Source organism: Oncorhynchus tshawytscha, linkage group LG09 (genome assembly GCF_018296145.1).
Source record: "Oncorhynchus tshawytscha isolate Ot180627B linkage group LG09, Otsh_v2.0, whole genome shotgun sequence".
Lineage (NCBI taxonomy): Eukaryota > Metazoa > Chordata > Actinopteri > Salmoniformes > Salmonidae > Oncorhynchus > Oncorhynchus tshawytscha.
Window position 1 is genome coordinate 7,977,379 of NC_056437.1, and position 25,028 is coordinate 8,002,406.

General features: G+C 46.6%; 1 protein-coding gene across 3 annotated transcripts in view; it reads left to right on the forward strand.

Annotated features, from left to right (window-relative positions):
• The window catches only part of LOC112257329 (lysosome membrane protein 2), a 66,276-nt gene that overhangs the window by 12,847 nt on the left and 28,401 nt on the right, over positions 1 to 25,028 (forward strand). For all 3 annotated transcript variants that reach the window (XR_006084002.1, XR_006084003.1, XM_042326439.1), the window contains exons 2-5: positions 6,161 to 6,318; positions 18,331 to 18,478; positions 18,868 to 19,059; positions 19,533 to 19,624. Coding sequence is in view for 1 of the 3 variants with exons in the window: in XM_042326439.1 (XP_042182373.1) it covers positions 6,161 to 6,318; positions 18,331 to 18,478; positions 18,868 to 19,059; positions 19,533 to 19,624 (590 nt within the window). In the remaining 2 variants the exon portion in view is untranslated. The remainder of the gene's footprint in view (positions 1 to 6,160; positions 6,319 to 18,330; positions 18,479 to 18,867; positions 19,060 to 19,532; positions 19,625 to 25,028) is intronic.

Genomic DNA, 25,028 nt, shown 5'->3' on the forward strand with positions numbered 1-25,028 from the left:
CAGTCAGACAACACAGTCCAGAATACAGTCAGCTAATACAGTCAGATAATACAGTCAGCTAATACAGTCCAGAATACAGTCAGATAATACAGTCCAGAATACAGTCCAGAATACAGTCCGGTGGCCTGATATGCTTCCACTCAAAGTAACCTGACCTTTCACCCCATGTTCCACGAGCTCTTTCAACGACCTAGGCCAAGTTGCTCAAACAAACCGACCCATAACCCACATTATCTGGAGTGGTGATGAAGTAGTGCTCCCCAGGGTTCTAGATCTCAAGAGTCAGCCAATGAGGCCACAGACAAGGGTTCTAGATCTCAGGAGTCAGCCAATGAGGCCACAGACAAGGGTTCTAGGACTTAGTAGTCCGCCAATTGCGAGACAAGCATGAAATAAACCAGATGTGACTAACTGGTAACGGTTGTGCCACCCTGACATCATGACATGCCATCCTAGGTGCATCTGTCTTTCCATAAACACACCAGTAGAACAGACTTGGGATCAGTGGTGTAAAGTACTTAAGTAAAAAATACTTTAAAGTCATTTTTTTAGGTATCTGTACTTTACTATTTATATTTTTTTTACTACTTTTACTTCACTACATTCCTAAAGAAAATATTGTACTTAATACTCCATACATTTTCCTTGACACCCAAAAGTACTCATTACATTTTGAATGCTTAGCAGGACAGAAAATAGTCAAATTCACACACTTAATATAAGGAATTTGAAGTGATTTATACTTTTACTTTTGATAAACCAAATACTTTTACACTTTTACTCAAGTATAATTTTACTGGGTGACTTTTACTTTTAGTTGAGTCATTTTCTATTAAGGTATCTTTACTGTTACTTAAGTATGAGTAAAAACTTTTTCCACCACTGCTTGGGATATTTCCCAAATGGCACCCTATTCCCTATGGAGCCCTGGTCAAAAGTAGTGAACTATGTAGGGAATAGGGTGCTATTTGGGAAACAGTATTGCCAAACTGTCTTCTGAGCAGACCGAGTCAGTAGTGTTTAGTCTTCCTCTGGGTTACATGTTTTCTCATGGCTCCCTATACAAACGCTTTAGCCAGTAACTATATAAATATTGATAATTAAGAATAAATGCCAGCCAGGCAAACAAAGGTCCTTCCCTCACTATCCTGTTGTGAGACACAGAAGCACACACACACACACACACACACACACACACACACACACACACACACACATACATAGAGACACACACACACACACACACACACATAGACACACACACACACACACACACATACATAGAGACACACACACACACACACACATACATTAGAGACACACACACACACACACACACACACACACACACACACACAGAGACACACACACACACACACACACACACACACACACACACACACACACACACAGAGACACACACACACACACACACACACACACATACATAGAGACACACAGACACACACACACACACATACATAGAGACACACAGACACACATACATAGAGACACACACACACACACATACACACACACACACACACACACACACATACACAGAGACACACACACACACACACACACACACACACACACACACACACACATACATACATACATAGAGACACACACACACACAGACAATCCTGATGTGACTGACCCAGTCCAAAAATATAACACACAAATCAGGACGTATATGTCATGACAGTATCTTACAAAATATAGATGTTGAAACAACTGATCTTTATTTAGCCTAGTTTTAGTATTTGTTTAATTAGGTTACTTATTAAACGTGGTTTCATCCCAAATGGCATCCTATTCCCTACTTTTGACCAGAGCCCTGTTTATGCACTAAAAGTGCACTATAAAGGGAATAGGGTGCTATTTGGAATGCAGACAGTGTATCTTGTAACTTTGTGGCACCCTTGTCCCATTTGTTGGACACGTATTACCTAACATGGGGTTTGAACTGATGAAAGACCCTGAGTCAACTTGATTTGAATGAGTTGTCTGCCATTACAGTGACAAGGCCATTCCTCGCATCAGGGTTGATGTGGCCATAAAGTGAAGCGGGCAATTCCATGGTAACAGAATTGACACTGAGACTCATATCTCATGATTTAAAATGTCTGTCAAACCCCCCCAAAAAAACAATTATCGCAACGTTAAACAAACCGTACAACTCTATGCACAATGACAACAACTTTCAACTATTTACACAGAAAATGTTATAAAGACACATTGTCTTGAAGAAGAGTGGACATGCAAAGTTTGTTTTCCACCATAATTTGCAAATAAATTCATAGAAAATCCTACAATGTGATTTTCTGGATTTTTTTTCTCATTGTGTCTGTCATAGTTGAAGGGTACCTATGATGAAAATTACAGGCCTCTCTCATCTTTTTAAGTGGGAGAACTTGCACAATTGGTGGCTGACTAAATACTTTTTTACTGTATATTTAAATAGATAGATAGATAGATAGACACATATATATATATATATATATATATATATATATATATATACAGTTTAAGTCGGAAGTTTACATACACTTAGGTTGGAGTCATTAAAACGTTTTTCAACCACTCCACAAATATCTTGTTAACAAACTATAGTTTTGGCAAGTCGGTTAGGACATCTACTTTGTGCATGGCACAAGTAATATTTCCAACAATTGTTTCCAGACAGATTATTTCACTTATAATTCACTGTATCACAATTCCAGTGGGTCAGAAGTTTACATACACTAAGTTGACTGTGTTTTTAAACAGCTTGGAAAATTCCAGAAAATTATGTCATGGCTTTAGAAGCTTCTGATAGGCTAATTGACATCATTTGAGTGAATTGGAGGTGTACCTGTGGATGTATTTCAAGGCCTACCTTCAAACTCAGTGCAGCTTTGCTTGACATCATGGGAAAATGACAAGAAATCAGCCAAGACCTCAGAAACAAAATTGTAAACCTCCACAAGTCTGGTTCATCATTTTGAGCAATTTCCAAACCCCTGATGGCATCATGAGGACGGAAAATTATGTGGATATATTGAAGCAACATTTCAAGACATCAGTCAGGAAGTTAAGCTTGGTCGCAAATGGGTCTTCCAAATGGACATTGACCCCAAGCATACTTCCAAAGTTGTGGCAAAATGGCTTAAGGACAACAAAGTCAAAGTATTGGAGTGGCCATCACAAAGCCCTGACCTCAAACCTATAGAAAATGTGTGGGCAGAACTGAAAAAGCGTGTGCGAGCAAGGAGTCCTACAAACCTGACTCAGTTACACCAGCTCTGTCAGGAGGAATGGGTCAAAATTCACCCAACTTATTGTGGGAAGTGTAACTGTATATATATAGATAGTTGTTAATCATATAGTAATACCAACTTTCAGGGCCAGTTTCCTGGACACAGATAAGCATAGTCTTGGACTAAAAAGGACTTTCAATGGAGATTCTCTGTTGAGCTTGCTTTGTAGTCCAGGACTAGGCTTAGTGTGTGTTCCGGGAAACTGGCCCTAAATGTGTAGAATATAGATTAACACAAGATTATTCTCAGCGTGCAAAACTGGTGGAAACATAATTAAAACTAGTTAGTTTACAACCAGAGCTGGTAGTAACCAGGTAGTACCAGGTAGTAACTTGGTTGTAACCAGGTAGTAACTTGGTTGTAACCAGGTAGTAACCAGGTAGTAACTTGGTTGTAACCAGGTAGTAACTTGGTTGTAACCAGGTAGTAACCAGGTAGTAACCAGGTTGTAACCAGGTAGTAACCAGGTTGCAACCAGGTAGTAACCAGGTAGTAACTTGGTTGTAACCAGGTAGTAACTTGGTTGTAACCAGGTAGTAACCAGGTAGTAACTTGGTTGTAACCAGGTAGTAACCAGGTAGTAACTTGGTTGTAACCAGGTAGTAACTTGGTTGTAACCAGGTAGTAACCAGGTAGTAACTTGGTTGTAACCAGGTAGTAACTTGGTTGTAACCAGGTAGTAACCAGGTAGTAACCAGGTTGTAACCAGGTAGTAACCAGGTAGTAACTTGGTTGTAACCAGGTAGTAACTTGGCGTCATTTCATCCTCTTTATCTGTTGGCGTGGGTTAAGATAAGGTGAGTGATAGCCATGACAACATGCTGGAAAACATTCAACAGGTGCACAAACACACACACACACACACACACACACACACACACACACACACACACACACATGTATACACACACACACATGTATACACACACACACACACACACACACACACACACATGTACACATGTATACACACACACACACACACACACACACACACATGTATACACACACACACACACACACACACACACACACACACACACACACACACACATGTATACACACACACACACACACACACACACACACACACACACACACACACACACACACACACATGTATACACACACACACACACACACACACACTTTTGTTATTGTCTCTGACCTCTCGGCATAGCAGAGTCAGACCATTTCTCACATCACCTCATGGCAGGACAGAGGGTTGTCTCTCAAATGGCATCCTATCCCTTATACTGTATAGTGTACTACATTTGACCATAGCCCACTGTCAAGGGAATAGTTTGCTATTTGGGACAGAGTCAAGCTCATTACTGAAACCACAGAACTCAGCAGCAGGCCCTCTTTGTGTGGTAAGCCTCAGAGCATGGCAGGCAGGCTTATTGGGTAACAGTGAGAGCTGGTCTGCATTCCAAATGGATCCCTATACCCTATGTAGTACATTACTTTTGACCGGCGCTCATAGGGACCAGTGCATCCATAGGGCATCTGGTCAAAAGTAATGTACTACATAGGGAATAGGGATCCATTTGGAATGCAGGCCTGAAGTGTTTTGCAACTCCACTACTTCTATCTGGGTCACTGTAGTAAAGTGTCACCAGAGGTGACCTTGGCCAGACCAGAACAATGCCTTCCAACACTTTAGAGACGGCTGTGTAGCAGCAGGACTGGCGTATGATATGAACAACCTTGGTTTCAACCTCTAGCAACGTGCCTGTGTAGAATAAGTATGTCCTCGCAAATGAAAACATCAACGCCTCAATGTTTCCTCCTGCCCCTGCAAATGCTGTGTCTTTGTTGTTGTGGAAAGTGGTTTAGAAATAACAAAAGTGTAAGCATGCTGGTATGCTATAGGTGGAGAGTTAACTTCTCATCTTCCACGCTGGAGGTCTCCAGTCTCTGTTCTCCTTCTATTTAAGATGACAGGCACATTGTCCCAAGCTACTCAGCTGGACATTTTGTCGTTGGAGAGGCTGAGAGACTGATCTCTTAACCCCTCACACGCCACCCCTTCCTCAGGCCCCCTGGTGGCTTGGGTCTTTGTCCCTGTGCTTGGGGTCTTTGTCCCTCTTTCTCCCCACCCCTTCTCTCTCTCTCTCTCCCTCTCTTTCTCTCTCTCTCTCTCTCTCTCTCTCTCTCTCTCGCTCTCTCTCTCCCCTCTCTCTCTCTCTCTCTCTCTCTCTCTCTCTCTCTCTCTCTCTCTCTCTCTCTCTCTCTATGTGCTCAGCCCTGAGGAATGTGTTCTGATCATGAAGATCAGTGCCATGAATAACGGGTGGCCAATAAACTCACTAATCAATCACATGATCAGTCTCTACACACACACACACACACACACACACACACACACACACACACACACAGTTATTGTCTCAACAGGGTTGGAGAGCCTTGCCATAGACAAAGAGTGGGTCTTTCCTATTCATCTACGCCTTATGGTAGCCCCCCAATCCTTCCCTCTCCCTCTATCCACCCCCCCCTCCATCCCACATCCCCAACTCCCCAGGCAGGCATGTTTTTGTTCTCCTGTGAGAATTAATTGCATGCAATCCTAAACCCTCATTCACTATTTTCTATAGTATTCTTTTTGAGTGAATGTCTCTTGTAAATGCCGAGCACACACAAGATTTGGTTCTGGTGTCCGAGATCAAGAGAAATGGAATTTAGAACCGAAACCTGATCAACCAAACAATTCTAATCAACCTGAATGATATCATAAAGAACACTAATGTCATCCACCAGCATCTCTGTCCAGCATCTGTCTATAAATTGGCGGTGGGGGTGGGGGGGCGACAAGGTGAAGAGAATACTAACTGATGTGGTTCTGTTTCTAGGAGATAACTCTGACAGAGGGTAGTCGTGTGTTTGAGACATGGAAAAACCCTCCTCCTCCCGTCTTCATGCAATACTTCTTCTTCAACGTTACCAACCCAGATGAGTTCCTGGTTGGAGCGAAGCCTATCGTCTCTCAGGTCGGCCCTTACACATACAGGTAGGACTACGCACCTAACATGTACTTCCTGTATGGAGCCAAGCCTATCGTCTCTCAGGTCGGCCCTTACACATACAGGTAGAACTACGCACCTAACAGGTACTTCCTGGATGGAGCCAAGCCTATCCTCTCTCAGGTCGGCCCTTACACATACATTTAGGACTACGCACCTAACAGGTACTTCCTGTATGGAGCCAAGCCTATCGTCTCTCAGGTCGGCCCTTACACATACAGGTAGGACTACGCACCTAACAGGTACTTCCTGGATGGAGCCAAGCCTATCGTCTCTCAGGTCGGCCCTTACATATACAGGTAGGACTACGCACCTTACAGGTACTTCCTGGATGGAGCCAAGCCTGTCCTCTCTCAGGTCGGCCCTTACACATACAGGTAGGACTACGCACCTAACAGGTACTTCCTGTATGGAGCCAAGCCTATCGTCTCTCAGGTCGGCCTTTACACATACAGGTAGGACTACGCACCTAACAGGTACTTCCTGGATGGAGCCAAGCCTATCGTCTCTCAGGTCGGCCCTTACATATACAGGTAGGACTACGCACCTTACAGGTACTTCCTGGATGGAGCCAAGCCTGTCCTCTCAGGTCGGCCCTTACACATACAGGTAGGCCTACGCACCTAACAGGTACTTCCTGGATGGAGCCAAGCCTGTCCTCTCTCAGGTCGGCCCTTACACATACAGGTAGGACTACGCACCTAACAGGTACTTCCTGTATGGAGCCAAGCCTATCGTCTCTCAGGTCGGCCCTTACATATACAGGTAGGACTACGCACCTAACAGGTACTTCCTGGATGGAGCCAAGCCTGTCCTCTCAGGTCGGCCCTTACACATACAGGTAGAACTACGCACCTAACAGGTACTTCCTGGATGGAGCCAAGCCTATCGTCTCTCAGGTCGGCCCTTACACATACAGGTAGGACTACGCACCTAACAGGTACTTCCTGTATGGAGCCAAGCCTATCGTCTCTCAGGTCGGCCCTTACACATACAGGTAGGACTACGCACCTTACAGGTACTTCCTGGATGGAGCCAAGCCTGTCCTCTCAGGTGAAAAAAGTACCCAAATGGTAATACTTGAGTAAAAGTAAAGATACCTTAATAGAAAATGACTCAAGTAAAAGTGAAAGTCACCCAGTAAAATACTACTTTTACTGTGTATCTGTTTTTAAATATACTTAAGTATCAAAAGTAAAAGGGGCTGCAGTAGATATCTCAGACAGGGGGGAATGAGGCCTATGTGTCACGCGTGCTCACTCTCCGGCCTCTAGGTCACCAGGCTGCTCGTTATGGCGCACACCTGTCACCATCGTTACGAGCATCAGCGCATTATGACACTAACCTGGACTCCATCACCTTCTTGATTACCTGCCCCTATATAAACTCAGCAAAAAGAAGAAACCTCCTCTCACTGTCAACTGTGTTTATTTTCAGCTAATTTAACATGTAACTATTTGTATGAACATAACATTCAACAACTGAGACATAAACTGAACAAGATCCACAGACTTGTGACTAACATAAATGGAATAATGTGTCCCTGAACAAAGGGGGGGGTCAAAATCAAAAGTAACAGTCAGTATCTGGTGTGGCCACCTGTAACGGCTCTCTTCTATCTCCTCCTCTGACGAAGAGGTAGAACAAGGATCGGACCAAAATGCAGCGTGATGATGATTCATGATATATTTTAATGAAGGAAAACCTATACATGCAGAAACTACAAAACTAACGAAATGAAATAATGAAAACCGAAACAGCCTATCTGGTGCAATACAAAACACTAAGACAGGAACAATCACCCACAAACACACAGTGAAACCCAGGCTACCTAAATATGGTTCCCAATCAGACACAACGAGAATCACCTGACTCTGATTGAGAACCTCAGGCAGCCATAGACTATGCTAGACCCCCCTACTCAGCCACAATCCCAATACCTACTAAAACCCCCAATACCACAACACAACACAAAATAACCCCATGTCACACCCTGGCCTGACCAAATAAATATATAAACACAAAATACTAAGACCAGGGCGTGACAGAACCCCCCCCCAAGGTGCGGACTCCCGGCCGCACACTGAAACCCATAGGGGAGGGTCCGGGTGGGCGTCTGTCCACGGTGGCGGCTCCGGCTCGGGACGTGGACCCCACTCCAACCAAGTCTTAGTCCCCCTGTAACGTGTCCTTTGATTGGCGACCCTCGCCGCCGACCTAGGCCTAATAACCCTCACCAAGGACCCCACTGGACTGAGGGGCAGCTCGGGACTGAGGTAGAAGCTCGGGACTGAGGTAGAAGCTCGGGACTGAGGGGAAGCTCGGACTGAGGGGAAGCTCGGGGACTGACGGGGGGAAGCTCTGAGGGGGCACTGAGGGGCAGCTCAGGGACTCAGCAGGGGATCTAGTTTGCTCCGGCAGATCCTGGCTGGCTGGCGGATCTGGAAGAGTCTGGCTGACTGGCAGATCTGGAAGAGTCTGGCTGACTGGCAGATCTGGAAGAGTCTGGCTGACTGGCAGATCTGGAAGAGTCTGGCTGACTGGCAGATCTGGCTGCTCTGGCTGCTCCATGCAGACTGACAGCTCTGGCTGCTCTATGCAGACTGGCAGCTCCATGCAGACTGGCAGCTCTGGCTCCATGCAGACTGACAGCTCTGGCTGCTCCATGCAGACTGACAGCTCTGGCTGCTCCATGCAGACTGACAGCTCTGGCTGCTCCATGCAGACTGACAGCTCTGGCTGCTCCATGCAGACTGACAGCTCTGGCTGCTCCATGCAGACTGGCAGCTCTGGCTGCTCCATGCAGACTGGCAGCTCTGGCTGCTCCATGTAGCCTGGCAGCTCTGGCTGCTCCATGCAGACTGGCAGCTCAGGCTGCTCCATGCAGGCTGGCAGCTCTGGCTGCGCTGAACAGGCAGGAGACTCCAGCAGCGCTGTAGAGGAGGAAGGCTCTGGCAGCGCTGAACATGCGGGAGACTCCGGCAGCGCAGGAGAGGAGGAAGGCTCTGGCAGCGCTGAACAGGCGGGAGGCTCCGGCAGCGCTGTAGAGGATGAAGGCTCTGGCTGCACTGAACAGGCGGGAGGCTCCGGCAGCGCTGTAGAGGAGGAAGGCTCTGGCTGCGCTGAACAGGCGGGAGGCTCCGGCAGCGCTAGAGAGGAGAAAGGCTCTGGCAGCGCTAAACAGGCGGGAGGCTCCGGCAGCGCTGTAGAGGAGGAAGGCTCTGGCTGCGCTGAACAGGCGGGAGGCTCCGGAGGCGCTAAACAGGCGAGGTGCACTGAAGGCCTGGTGCGTGGTGCTGGCACTGGGTAGAGGACATGCACAGGAAGCCTGGTGCGGGGAGCTGCCACCGGAGGACTGGTGTGTGGAGGTGGCACTGGATGGACCGGACCGTGAAGGTGTACTGGAGAGCCTGAGAGCAGGACTGGCACAGGACGTGCAAGGCTAGGTAGGTACACAGGAGGCCTAGTGCGTGAGGCTGGCACAATTTTCACCAGCCGACTAACACGCACCTCAGGACGAGTATGGAGCGCTGACCCAGGTGCCATCAAATCCCTGACTCGCTCCGTCGGACGAATATCGTACCTAAAGCACCAAACTAGCAACTCCCTCATTACTCTCTCCTCCAATTTCCCCATTAACTCCTTCACAGTCTCTGCTTCGCTCACCTCCAACACCGGCTCTGGTTCTGGTCTCCTCCTTAGCTCCTCACGATAAACAGGGAGAGTTGGCTCAGGTCTGACTCCTGACTCTGCCACTCTCTCCCTGAGCCCCCAATACATTTTTGGGGCTGACTTTCGGGTTTCCCTCTGCGCCGCCATGCTTTTCTCTTCAACTCCATTCTCCTATAGCCTGCTTCGCACTGCTCCAGCGAATCCCAGGCGGGCTCCGGCACTTTCTCTGGGTCGACAGCCCACCTGTCTATTTCCTCCCAAGTAGTGTAGTCCCGATATTGTTGCTCCTGCTGCAGCTGTTGCTTCTCCTCATACCAGCGCCTCTCGGCTCTCGCCGCCTCCAGTTCTTCTTTGGGGCGGCGATATTCTCCAGGCTGATCCCAGGGTCCTTCACCGTCCAGTTCGTCTTCCCATGTCCAGTCCCTCTCTCGCTGCACCTTGGTGCGGCTACATTCCCCTGGTTTAGCCCAGGGTCCTCTCCCGTCGAGGATTTCCTCCCAAGTCCAGAAATTCTTGTCGCGCTGCTCCTGCTGCCGCTGTTGCCTGTTACCACGCTGCTTGGTCCAGTTGTGGTGGGTGATTCTGTAACGGCTCTCTTCTATCTCCTCCTCTGACGAAGAGGTAGAACAAGGATCGGACCAAAATGCAGCGTGATGATGATTCATGATATATTTTAATGAAGGAAAACCTATACATGCAGAAACTACAAAACTAACAAAATGAAATAATGAAAACCGAAACAGCCTATCTGGTGAAATACAAAACACTAAGACAGGAACAATCACCCACAAACACACAGTGAAACCCAGGCTACCTAAATATGGTTCCCAATCAGAGACAACGAGAATCACCTGACTCTGATTGAGAACCTCAGGCAGCCATAGACTATGCTAGACACCCCTACTCAGCCACAATCCCAATACCTACTAAAACCCCCAATACCACAACACAACACAAAATAACCCCATGTCACACCCTGGCCTGACCAAATAAATATATAAACACAAAATACTAAGACCAGGGCGTGACACCACCAGCTGCATTAAGTACTGCAGTGCATCTCCTCCTCATGGACTGCATCAGATTTTCCAGTTCTTGCTGTGAGATGTTACCCCACTCTTCCACCAAAGCACCTGCAATTTCCCGGACATTTCTGGGTATCCTCCGATCCAACAGGTCCCAGACGTGCTCAATGGTATTGAGATCCGGGCTCTTCGCTGGCCATGGCAGAACACTGACATTCCTGTCTTGCAGGAAATCACACACAGAACGAGCAGTATGGCTGGTGGCATTGTCATGCTGGAAGGTCATGTCAGGATGAGCCTGCAGGAAGGGTACCACATGAGGGAGGAGGATGTCGTCCCTGTAACGCACAGCGTTGAGATTGCCTGCAATGATAACAAGCTCAGCCCGATGATGCTGTTACACACCGCCCCAGACCATGACGGAACCTCCATATCGATCCCGATCCAGAGTACAGGCCTCGGCTCATTCCTTCAACGATAAACGCGAATCCGACCATCACCCCTGGAGAGACAAAACCGCGACTCGTCAGTGAAGAGCACTTTTTGCCAGTCCTGTCTGGTCCAGCGACGGTGGGTTTGTGCCCATAGGCGATGTTGTTGCCTGGGATGTCTGGTGAGGACCTGCCTTACAACAGGCCTACAAGCCCTCAGTCCAGCCCCTCTCAGCCTATTGCGGACAGTCTGAGCACTGATGGAGAGATTGTGATTTCCTGGTGTAACTCGGGCAGTTGTTGTTGCCATCCTCTATCTGTCCCCGCAGGTGTGATGTTCGGATGTACCGATCCTGTGCAGGTGTTGTTACACGTGGTCTGCCACTGCGAGGACGATCAGCTGTCCGTCCTGTCTCCCTCTAGCGCTGTCTTAGGCATCTCACAGTATGGACATTGCAACTTATTGCCCTGACCACATCTGCAGTCCTCATGCCTCCTTGCAGCATGCCTAAGGCACGTTCACGCAGATGAGCAGGGACCCTGGGCACCTTTCTTTTGGTGTTTTTCAGAGTCAGTAGAAAGGCCTCTTTAGTGTCCTAAGTTTTCATAACTGTGACCTTAATTGCCTACCGTCTGTAAGCTGTTAGTGTCTTAACGACCGTTCCACAGGTGCATGTTCATTCATTCATTAAGCATGGGAAACAGTGTTCATACCCTTTACAATGAAGATCTGTGAAGTTATTTGGATTTTTACGAATTATCTTTGAAAGACAGGGTCCTGAAAAAGGGACATTTATTTTTTTGCTGAGTTTGTCACTCCCTTTGGTTCCTTCCCCAGGCGTTATTGCAAATCTAATGGCCCGATCCGTAACTACAGAAAACATTTGGTTGAGGTTATTATGGGGCGGCAGGGTAGCCTAGTGGTTAGAGCGTTGGACTAGTAACCGAAAGGTTGCAAGTTCGAATCCCCGAGCTGACAAGGTACAAATCTGTCGTTCTGCCCCTGAACAGAAGAATTTGTTCTTAACTGACTTGCCTAGTAAAATAAAGGTAAATAATTATTGCCAAAGGAGGGTCAACCAGTTATTAAATCCAAGGGTTCACATACTTTTCCCACCCTGCACTGTGAATGTTTACACGATGTGTTCAATGAAAACGGAAGTCGTGACCAGTGTCTATTGTTGTGACTTAGATGAAGATCAGATCAAATACCAATGATACCAAATGACCAATTTATGCAGGACTCACAGGTAATTCCAAAGGGTTCACATACTTTTCCTTGCCACAATGGACATTCCTCCCATTAAACAAGACTAATGCACTTCTCATGTCTCTAGTGTAACTGATGATTATTTCTATGTTTCGGCCTAGTATGGTTCTCAATCAGAGGCAGGTGTCATTAGTTGTCTCTGATTGAGAATCATACTTAGCTAGCCTGGGTTTCACTGTTTGTTTGTGGGTGATTGTCTATGTTAGTTGCTTGTGTTCAGCACAGTTCTCATTATAGCTTCACGGTCGTTATTCGTTTATTGTTTTGTATAGTTTGTGTTCAGGGCTTACTTTAATTAAAAACTTCATCATGAACACATAGCACGCTGCATTTTGGTCCATTCCTTACGACGATCAATGTGACACAATGTTTAAAAGAACCCATCAGTCCCGCTTCTTGAACCTTAGCCTCCTACTGTTCAACTTACATAAACTTGGAAATGACTTTTAAATGGACAAATGATGATACAACATGCATAAAAAATCAACGTGATTTTAACATTCACAGTGAGGTTTACAAACGCAGAGACTTTATGGCCTCTGTTCTATAATCACACCCAATCCAAACTCTTATTTCCCTTCATCATAGATAACTGATAATAATGTGTCCACTGGAGCTGTCCACTTCTTCCATTTCAACTTTCTCCCTTCTGGTTCCTAAGAGAGTGACAGCACAAGTGTAACGGCTTTCTTCCTGGGAAGGAGAGGCAGACCAAAACGCAGCGTGGTTATAGTTCATGGTAATTTAACAAGGTAACTCGAACAGGATACAAAACAATAACCGTGAAAACCGAAACAGCCTTATCTGGTGCAGATAACACAAAGACAGGAAACAACCACCCACAAAACCCAACACAAAACACGCTACCTAAATATGGTTCCCAATCAGAGACAATGACTAACACCTGCCTCTGATTGAGAACCATATCAGGCCAAACATAGAAATAGACAAACCAGACACACAACATAGAATGTCCACCCAGCTCACGTCCTGACCAACACTAAAACAAGGAAAACACAAAAGAACTATGGTCAGAACGTGACAACAAGACTTGAAAAGCAAAGAGAAACACAAAGCATAGCAATACTGTGTTAATAAGCTATGCATTATTATATATCAAATCAAATCAAATTTGTTTATATAGCCCTTCGTACATCAGCTGATATCTCAAAGTGCTGTACAGAAACCCTAAAACCCCAAACAGCAAGCAATGCAGGTGTAGAAGCACGGTGGCTAGGAAAAACTCCCTAGAAAGGCCAAAACCTAGGAAGAAACCTAGAGAGGAAACAGGCTATGATGGGTGGCCAGTCCTCTTCTGGCTGTGCCGGGTGGAGATTATAACAGAAGATGGCCAAGATGTAAAAATGTTCATAAATGACCAGCATGGTCAAATAATAGATCTGGGACAGGTAGCAAAGGACAACCAAAGTTTGATAACATGACAATTCCTACTCTCTCTTTGCCTGACTCTATGCTTTCAGGATACATTCCTGCTGGATTCCACAAAAATGAAGGCCCTAAAAAAAAAACTCATGCTTTCACCCAGTCTTCTCCTTTCCGACCACAGGCTTCGAGAGGTGTTCCCAAGCCATGTCATTGTCACTTTGCTCCCCTTCTCTATCATAACCATCAGATATACATTTACGCTGGACTATAGCAACTTTACCTCATCTCAATACGTTTCAACATCAATGCCCTCATAAAATGTATATCCCAATAATGCTACTAAAGAAACCCCTGCTACTACTGACACTGCCCGTGACGCATACCTCAAAATCCCTCATTTGCAGCATAGTCCAATTCCACGCTGTTACTATTAGCCTCTTTCAGTTACCGTCCCTACAGCGACTACCGTGATAATAACTACTGCCTGGAATCTGTCTCCTGCTATTCTATTGTCATGGTTCACTGACAGATCTACGACTGACCCTTTCAGATCCTCTTTACCTGTCTCACAACTCATACCCGGTCCCCATCGACCTCCTGTGTTCCGCTACAGTCGGAACCTGTGGATAATACTCTCTCAGTGTGCTCAGGTTAGAAACGGGGGAGAGAGACGTTGGAAGAGTATCCAATCGAACAAAACTCTTGGGTCACAGGTTTCTTGAAAGTTGACATTAGTGTCTGCTATGCCAACCCTATCTCTATCTATCTCTCTCACCATGATCTGGGCCTGTGTTAACGTTTAATGTAACGTTCATAATAGTCTCTATATTGTGCACAGTTAGCTGTCCTCCCTCTCCTACGAGCTATCTCCTGTAACAATATACAGTGGGGCCAAAAAGTATTTAGTCAGCCACCAATTGTGCAAAAAAATCCTACAATGTGATTTTCTGGAGAAAAAAAAACTAATTTTGTCTGTCATAGTTGAAGTGTACCTATGATGAAAATTACAGGCCTCTCTCATCTTTTTAAGTGGGAGAACTTGCACAATTGGTGGCTGACTAAATACTTTTTGGCCCCACTGTACATAGAGGAATGGTATCATCAAATCAAATTTTATTGGTCATTTTATTGGTCATTTTATTGGTCATTTTATTGGTAACAGCTGTTGGTGGAAGAAGGTGAGGACCAAGGTGCAGCATGGTAAGTGTTCATGATATATTAGTCGAACTGAACACTGAATAACAAAAAACAACAAAGAGAACAACCAAAACAGTTCTGTCTAGTGCAGACACAAAAACAGAAAGCAAATATCCACAAAAACCCTGTGGGGAAAAGCTACCTAAGTATGGTTCTCAATCAGAGACAACGATAGACAGCTGTCCCTGATTGAGAACCATACCCAGCCAAAAACAAAGAAATACAAAAACATAGAAAAAATAACATAGAATGCCCACCCTAGTCACACCCTGGCCTAACCAAAATAGAGAATACAAACCCCTCTATGGCCAGGGCGTGACACATACACATGGTTAGCAGATGTTATTGTGAGTGTAGCTTCTAGATCTAACAGTGTAGCATTATCTAACAGGTAATATCTAACAAATCCACAACAAAACCTAATATCTAACAATTACACAACAAAACCTAATACACACAATCTAGTAAAGGAATGCGATAAGAATATATAAGTATAAAATATATGGATGAGCAGTGACAGAGCAGCTAAGATGCAATAGATAGTAAAGAATAGATAGTGATGGGTATATTATACATATGAGATGAGTAATGCGAGACATGTAATCATTCTTAAAGTGGCGTTATTAAAGTGACAGGTGTTCCATTTATTAAAGTGGCCAATGATATCAAGTCTGTAGGTAGGCAGCCGCCTCTCTGTGCTAGTGATGGCTGTTAAACAATCAGATGGCCTTGAGATAGAAGCTGTTTTTCAATCTCTCTGTCCCAGCTTTGATGCACCTGTACTGACCACGCCTTCTGGATGGAAAAGGGGTGAACAGGCAGTGGCTTGGGTGGTTATTGATCTTTTTTCCTACCTGTGACATCGGGTGTTGTAGGTGTCCCCCAGAGAGGTCCCCCAGAGGTATCATCCCCCAGAGACTATCACCCCAACCTTAATTTATGAGTCTTATGTAAACATTCTGTCTCAAAGACAGGCCTCGTATGTACCTCGTCTCCTGCTACAAATACATTTGCACATATAGCATTCCATCTAACCCATAACACAATAGTCTCTATTTAGTCCTTTTTTTAAAGTAGATCGTCATTTCATCGTCAATGATGAGAGAAGTGGGTTACTGCTGTTAATGTACCAAAGGACGCTCTCTTAAACAAATATCAACGTCCATGGCTAGAAAAAAAAACAAAACAGTTTTTCCTGTTCAGGATAATCTGGCTTTTTAACCTAGTTACCTAGTCTGGATAATCTGGCTTCTTAACCTAGTTACCTAGTCTGGATAATCTGGCTTCTTAACCTAATTACCTAGTCAGGATAATCTGGCTTCTTAACCTAGTTACCTAGTCTGGATACTCTGGCTTCTTAACCTAGTTACCTAGTCTGGATAATCTGGCTTCTTAACCTAACCTAATTACCTAGTCTGGATAATCTGGCTTCTTAACCTAACCTAATTACCTAGTCTGGATAATCTGGTTTCTTAACCTAACCTAGTTACCTAGTCAGGATAATCTGGCTTCTTGACCTAACCTAGTTTCCTAGTCTGGATAATCTGGTTTCTTAACCTAACCTAATTACCTAGTCAGGATAATCTGGCTTCTTAACCTAACCTAATTACCTAGTCTGGATAATCTGGTTTCTTAACCTAACCTAATTACCTAGTCAGGATAATCTGGTTTCCTAACCTAACCTAATTACCTAGTCAGGATAATCTGGTTTCTTAACCTAACCTAATTACCTAGTCAGGATAATCTGGTTTCTTAACCTAACCTAATTACCTGGTCAGGATAATCTGGTTTCTTAACCTAACCTAGTTACCTGTTCAGGATAATCTGGTTTCTTAACCTAACCTAATTACCTGGTCAGGATAATCTGGTTTCTTAACCTAACCTAGTTACCTGTTCAGGATAATCTGGTTTCTTAACCTAACCTAATTACCTAGTCAGGATAATCTGGTTTCTTAACCTAACCTAGTTACCTAGTCAGGATAATCTGGTTTCTTAACCTAACCTAATTACCTAGTCAGGATAATCTGGTTTCTTAACCTAACCTAATTACCTAGTCAGGATAATCTGGTTTCTTAACCTAACCTAATTACCTAGTCTGGATAATCTGGTTTCTTAACCTAACCTAATTACCTAGTCAGGATAATCTGGCTTTTTGACCTAACCTAATTACCTAGTCAGGATAATCTGGCTTCTTAACCTAACCTAATTACCTAGTCAGGATAATCTGGTTTCTTAACCTAACCTAATTACCTAGTCAGGATAATCTGGCTTTTTGACCTAACCTAATTACCTAGTCAGGATAATCTGGCTTCTTAACCTAACCTAATTACCTAGTCAGGATAATCTGGTTTCTTAACCTAACCTAATTACCTAGTCAGGATAATCTGGTTTCTTAACCTAGTTACCTAGTCTGGATAATCTGGTTTCTTAACCTAACCTAATGACCTAGTCTGGATAATCTGGCTTTTTGACCTAACCTAATTACCTAGTCAGGATAATCTGGTTTCTTAACCTAGTTACCTAGTCTGGATAATCTGGGTTTCTTAACCTAACCTAATTACCTAGTCTGGATAATCTGGGTTTCTTAACCTAACCTAATTACCTAGTCTGGATAATCTGGCTTTTTGACCTAACCTAATTACCTAGTCAGGATAATCTGGGTTCTTAACCTAACCTAATTACCTAGTCTGGATAATCTGGTTTCTTAACCTAACCTAGTTACCTGTTCAGGATAATCTGGTTCATAACCTAACCTAATTACCTAGTCTGGATAATCTGGTTTCTTAACCTAACCTAGTTACCTGTTCAGGATAATCTGGTTTATAACCTAACCTAATGACCTAGTCAGGATAATTCGATTTGTGATGGAATATGTTGAAATAATTATGCATTATATTGCAAAAAGTGGATGTTGGGTAAATTTGGCAGTTGCTTTGTCAAGTTGTACAGGCCCAAAGAAAATGAGACGTTTGTAGAGACTGACTTTCCTCTTGTCTGCTCTTGTCTGCTCTGTTCCAGGGAGTACAGGCCCAAAGAAAATGTGACGTTTGTAGATAATGGGACCAGAGTGTCTGCCTACCAACCCAAGACATTTGTGTTCCTGCCAGAGCGCTCTGTAGGTGATCCTGATTATGACATGATCACAACCATCAATATCCCAGCTGTGGTGAGTAACCGGGTTTTCAGGGTTTTCAGGTTGTGCTGAGTAAACAGGGGTTTCAGGTTGTGCTGAGTAACCGGGTTTTCAGTGTTTTCAGGTTGTGCTGAGTAAACAGGGTTTTCAGGTTGTGCTGAGTAACCGGGTTTTCAGTGTTTTCAGGTTGTGCTGAGTAAACAGGGTTTTCAGGTTGTGCTGAGTAACCGGGTTTTCAGTGTTTTCAGGTTGTGCTGAGTAAACAGGGTTTTCAGGTTGTGCTGAGTAACCGGGTTTTCAGTGTTTTCAGGTTGTGCTGAGTAAACAGGGTTTTCAGGTTGTGCTGAGTAACCGGGTTTTCAGTGTTTTCAGGTTGTGCTGAGTAAACAGGGTTTTCAGGTTCAAATCTCCCCCTCCCTCAGGCGGTGATGAACAAGGTGAAGGATAGTTTCTGGAAGAGTTCGATGGTATCTATCTGGATGAACTCACTTCATGTCGGCATGTTAATGACACGCTCCGTCAACGAGCTGCTGTGGGGCTTCAAGGACCCTCTGTTGTCCCGCATCCATCCCATGAACCCAGAGATCGACGAGTACTTTGGCCTCATGTACAAGGTAGGTGTCCACGGAGTCAATACAAAATGAAGAATTTGACCTACTCAGTTCCTCACTAAGTTCTGTAAATACGTTTTTGGTTAAGTTTTCACCTACTGTAGCCTTGGGGCGGCAGGGTAGCCTAGTGGTTAGAGCGTTGGACCAGTAACCGGAAGGTTGCAAGTTCAAACACCCGAACTGACAAGGTACAAATCTGTCGTTCTGCCCCTGAACAAGGCAGTTAACCCACTGTTCCTAGGCCGTCATTGAAAATAAGAATTTGTTCTTAACTGACTTGCCTGGTTAAATAAAGGTCAAATAAAAAGGAGTTGTTGGATTTACAGAACATGATATATTGTCAATGGTCACTGCAACCTGTTGTGTCTGCTGGGGGTTGCCATGGCCACCTAAAGTCCTGTGTGGTGATGAAATAATAATTTGAGAAAATAAAATATGCGCTTTAAAAGGATTTCCATTCTTTTCCCACTCTGTAGAAAAATGGAAGCAATGATGGTGAATTTGTTTATCATACCGGGGAGGAGGACTTCATGAACTACGGCAGAGTAGCCACGTTTAGAGGAGAAAGGTACCGAAACATATTGGCCCACGATGACACACACATTTCTGTGTTGTAACTTAGATAATAGACAACGTGATGCTCACTCACAGATCATTCTTCAAAAAAAAGTGGAGAGCTGGATCCTCTTAAGGAAGTGACTCCAAAAGATAGAGGATGTGCAGGTTACAACACAGCACTAACTGTCTGCTACATTACATACTGTAACTGCACACCAGAACACACCCTAGATTAACACTTGTATTTGATGATGAGAAACCATGATTGAGTAACTCTCTTGTGTAAAAGACTGGAACGGAACAGTCTACCGGTTTTCTAAGACCTTCTACATACTGCGAGAGAGTAACAGAGGACAGGGCTTGCATCCCAAATGGCACACTATTCTCTATGTAGTGCACTACTTTTGACCGGAGCCCCTATTGGCCCTGGTTGAAAGTAGTGCCCTGTATAGGAAATTGGGTTCCATTTGGAATGTGGACCAGGAGTCTGCAGCACCAGAGAGAGAGAGAGAGAGACTCCCCAGAGGCCCCTAGCCAGAACACAGAGCCATGTGACTGCCACATTCTGATATTTGGCCCCCGTTAGAAAAGACTCAATGAGAACTCCTCGTTAGCTATCTTCTCACGTCCTGCTAGAGTGTCCATATCTACGCAGGCAGCATCTTTTCCATACCTCGCCTTTGATTAGATTGTTGGCTTCAGACTTCTAAACTTGAAATGTGAAATATCCTTGTTCATGGTACGGAGGGAGAGAGAGAGAGAGAGGGGAATGCAGAACTTTTACGTTCTGTCCAGAACATGTTATTGTTATGACAACGGGTATCGTATGGAAAGGAAAAGGGAACACAGCCATTAACGTCTGGTGTAGAAACCAGACTATCTGTAGGATGTTTGTATATCGTGAGGTCAATTCAGGTTGGATATGAACCAAGGGAATGTACTGAGTAAAGGAAAAGCAGTCACATGGTTGTGGCCACTCATAATGGTGGAGAGCTGTGGAGTAGTGAGGAATGAGGCACGAGGTCAGGTCAGGTCACATGGTTGTGGCCACTCATAATGGTGGAGAGCTGTGGAGTAGTGAGGAATGAGGCACGAGGTCAGGTCAGGTCACATGGTTGCGGCCACTCATAATGGTGGAGAGCTGTGGAGTAGTGAGGAATGAGGCACGAGGTCAGGTCAGGTCACATGGTTGCGGCCACTCATAATGGTGGAGAGCTGTGGAGTAGTGAGGAATGAGGCACGAGGTCAGGTCAGGTCACATGGTTGCGGCCACTCATAATGGTGGAGAGCTGTGGAGTAGTGAGGAATGAGGCACGAGGTCAGGTCAGGTCACATGGTTGCGGCCACTCATAATGGTGGAGAGCTGTGGAGTAGTGAGGAATGAGGCACGAGGTCAGGTCAGGTCACATGGTTGCGGCCACTCATAATGGTGGAGAGCTGTGGAGTAGTGAGGAATGAGGCACAGGTCAGGTCAGGTCAGGTCACATGGTTCAGGTCAGGTCACAGGTTAGCGGCCACTCATAATGGTGGAGAGCTGTGGAGTAGTGAGGAATGAGGCACGAGGTCAGGTCAGGTCACATGGTTGCGGCCACTCATAATGGTGGAGAGCTGTGGAGTAGTGAGGAATGAGGCACGAGGTCAGGTCAGGTCACATGGTTGTGGCCACTCATAATGGTGGAGAGCTGTGGAGTAGTGAGGAATGAGGCACGAGGTCAGGTCAGGTCACATGGTTGTGGCCACTCATAATGGTGGAGAGCTGTGGAGTAGTGAGGAATGAGGCACGAGGTCAGGTCAGGTCACATGGTTGCGGCCACTCATAATGGTGGAGAGCTGTGGAGTAGTGAGGAATGAGGCACGAGGTCAGGTCAGGTCACATGGTTGTGGCCACTCATAATGGTGGAGAGCTGTGGAGTAGTGAGGAATGAGGCACAAGGTCAGGTCAGGTCACATGGTTGTGGCCACTCATAATGGTGGAGAGCTGTGGAGTAGTGAGGAATGAGGCACAAGGTCAGGTCAGGTCACATGGTTGTGGCCACTCATAATGGTGGAGAGCTGTGGAGTAGTGAGGAATGAGGCACAAGGTCAGGTCAGGTCACATGGTTGCGGCCACTCATAATGGTGGAGAGCTGTGGAGTAGTGAGGAATGAGGCACGAGGTCAGGTCAGGTCACATGGTTGTGGCCACTCATAATGGTGGAGAGCTGTGGAGTAGTGAGGAATGAGGCACGAGGTCAGGTCAGGTCACATGGTTGCGGCCACTCATAATGGTGGAGAGCTGTGGAGTAGTGAGGAATGAGGCACGAGGTCAGGTCAGGTCACATGGTTGCGGCCACTCATAATGGTGGAGAGCTGTCAGGTGAGGAATGAGGCACAGGTCAGGTCAGGTCACATGGTTGCAGGCCACTCATAATGGTGGAGAGCTGTGGAGTAGTGAGGAATGAGGCACGAGGTCAGGTCAGGTCAGGTCACATGGTTGTGGCCACTCATAATGGTGGAGAGCTGTGGAGTAGTGAGGAATGAGGCACGAGGTCAGGTCAGGTCACATGGTTGCGGCCACTCATAATGGTGGAGAGCTGTGGAGTAGTGAGGAATGAGGCACGAGGTCAGGTCAGGTCACATGGTTGCGGCCACTCATAATGGTGGAGAGCTGTGGAGTAGTGAGGAATGAGGCACGAGGTCAGGTCAGGTCACATGGTTGCGGCCACTCATAATGGTGGAGAGCTGTGGAGTAGTGAGGAATGAGGCACGAGGTCAGGTCAGGTCACATGGTTGCGGCCACTCATAATGGTGGAGAGCTGTGGAGTAGTGAGGAATGAGGCACGAGGTCAGGTCAGGTCACATGGTTGCGGCCACTCATAATGGTGGAGAGCTGTGGAGTAGTGAGGAATGAGGCACGAGGTCAGGTCAGGTCACATGGTTGCGGCCACTCATAATGGTGGAGAGCTGTGGAGTAGTGAGGAATGAGGCACGAGGTCAGGTCAGGTCACATGGTTGCGGCCACTCATAATGGTGGAGAGCTGTGGAGTAGTGAGGAATGAGGCACGAGGTCAGGTCAGGTCACATGGTTGCGGCCACTCATAATGGTGGAGGCTGTGGAGTAGGTGAGGAATGAGGCACGAGGTCAGGTCAGGTCACATGGTTGCGGCCACTCATAATGGTGGAGGTGGAGTAGTGAGGAATGAGGCACGAGGTCAGGTCAGGTCACAGTGCCACTCATAATGGTGGAATGGAGGCAGTGAGGTCAGGCACGAGGTCAGGTCAGGTCACATGGTTGCAGGCCACTCATAATCAGGCTGTGGAGTAGTGAGGAATGAGGCACGAGGTCAGGTCAGGTCACATGGTCAGGCCACTCATAATGGTGGAGAGCTGTGGAGTAGTGAGGAATGAGGCACGAGGTCAGGTCAGGTCACATGGTTGCGGCCACTCATAATGGTGGAGAGCTGTGGAGTAGTGAGGAATGAGGCACGAGGTCAGGTCAGGTCACATGGTTGCGGCCACTCATAATGGTGGAGAGCTGTGGAGTAGTGAGGAATGAGGCACGAGGTCAGGTCAGGTCACATGGTTGCGGCCACTCATAATGGTGGAGAGCTGTGGATGGTCAGAGTGAGGAATGAGGCACGAGGTCAGGTCAGGTCACATGGTTGCGGCCACTCATAATGGTGGAGAGCTGTGGAGTAGTGAGGAATGAGGCACGAGGTCAGGTCAGGTCACATGGTTGCGGCCACTCATAATGGTGGAGAGCTGTGGAGTAGTGAGGAATGAGGCACGAGGTCAGGTCAGGTCACATGGTTGCGGCCACTCATAATGGTGGAGAGCTGTGGAGTAGTGAGGAATGAGGCACGAGGTCAGGTCAGGTCACATGGTTGCGGCCACTCATAATGGTGGAGAGCTGTGGAGTAGTGAGGAATGAGGCACGAGGTCAGGTCAGGTCAGGTCACATGGTTGCGGCCACTCATAATGGTGGAGAGCTGTGGAGTAGTGAGGAATGAGGCACGAGGTCAGGTCAGGTCAGGTCACATGGTTGCGGCCACTCATAATGGTGGAGAGCTGTGGAGTAGTGAGGAATGAGGCACGAGGTCAGGTCAGGTCACATGGTTGCGGCCACTCATAATGGTGGAGAGCTGTGGGTAGTGAGGAATGAGGCACGAGGTCAGGTCAGGTCACATGGTTGCGGCCACTCATAATGGTGGAGAGCTGTGGAGTAGTGAGGAATGAGGCACGAGGTCAGGTCAGGTCACATGGTTGCGGCCACTCATAATGGTGGAGAGCTGTGGAGTAGTGAGGAATGAGGCACGAGGTCAGGTCAGGTCACATGGTTGCGGCCACTCATAATGGTGGAGAGCTGTGGAGTAGTGAGGAATGAGGCACGAGGTCAGGTCAGGTCACATGGTTGCGGCCACTCATAATGGTGGAGAGCTGTGGAGTAGTGAGGAATGAGGCACGAGGTCAGGTCAGGTCACATGGTTGCGGCCACTCATAATGGTGGAGAGCTGTGGAGTAGTGAGGAATGAGGCACGAGGTCAGGTCAGGTCACATGGTTGCGGCCACTCATAATGGTGGAGAGCTGTGGAGTAGTAGGAATGAGGCACGAGGTCAGGTCAGGTCACATGGTTGCGGCCACTCATAATGGTGGAGAGCTGTGGGTAGTGAGGAATGAGGCACGAGGTCAGGTCAGGTCACATGGTTGCGGCCACTCATAATGGTGGAGAGCTGTGGGTAGTGAGGTGAGGCAGGAATGAGGCACGAGGTCAGGTCAGGTCACATGGTTGCGGCCACTCATAATGGTGGAGAGCTGTGGAGTAGTGAGGAATGAGGCACGAGGTCAGGTCAGGTCACATGGTTGCGGCCACTCATAATGGTGGAGAGCTGTGGAGTAGTGAGGAATGAGGCACGAGGTCAGGTCAGGTCACATGGTTGCGGCCACTCATAATGGTGGAGAGCTGTGGAGTAGTGAGGAATGAGGCACGAGGTCAGGTCAGGTCACATGGTTGCGGCCACTCATAATGGTGGAGAGCTGTGGAGTAGTGAGGAATGAGGCACGAGGTCAGGTCAGGTCACATGGTTGCGGCCACTCATAATGGTGGAGAGCTGTGGAGTAGTGAGGAATGAGGCACGAGGTCAGGTCAGGTCACATGGTTGCGGCCACTCATAATGGTGGAGAGCTGTGGAGTAGTGAGGAATGAGGCACGAGGTCAGGTCAGGTCACATGGTTGCGGCCACTCATAATGGTGGAGAGCTGTGGAGTAGTGAGGAATGAGGCACGAGGTCAGGTCAGGTCACATGGTTGCGGCCACTCATAATGGTGGAGAGCTGTGGAGTAGTGAGGAATGAGGCACGAGGTCAGGTCAGGTCACATGGTTGCGGCCACTCATAATGGTGGAGAGCTGTGGAGTAGTGAGGAATGAGGCACGAGGT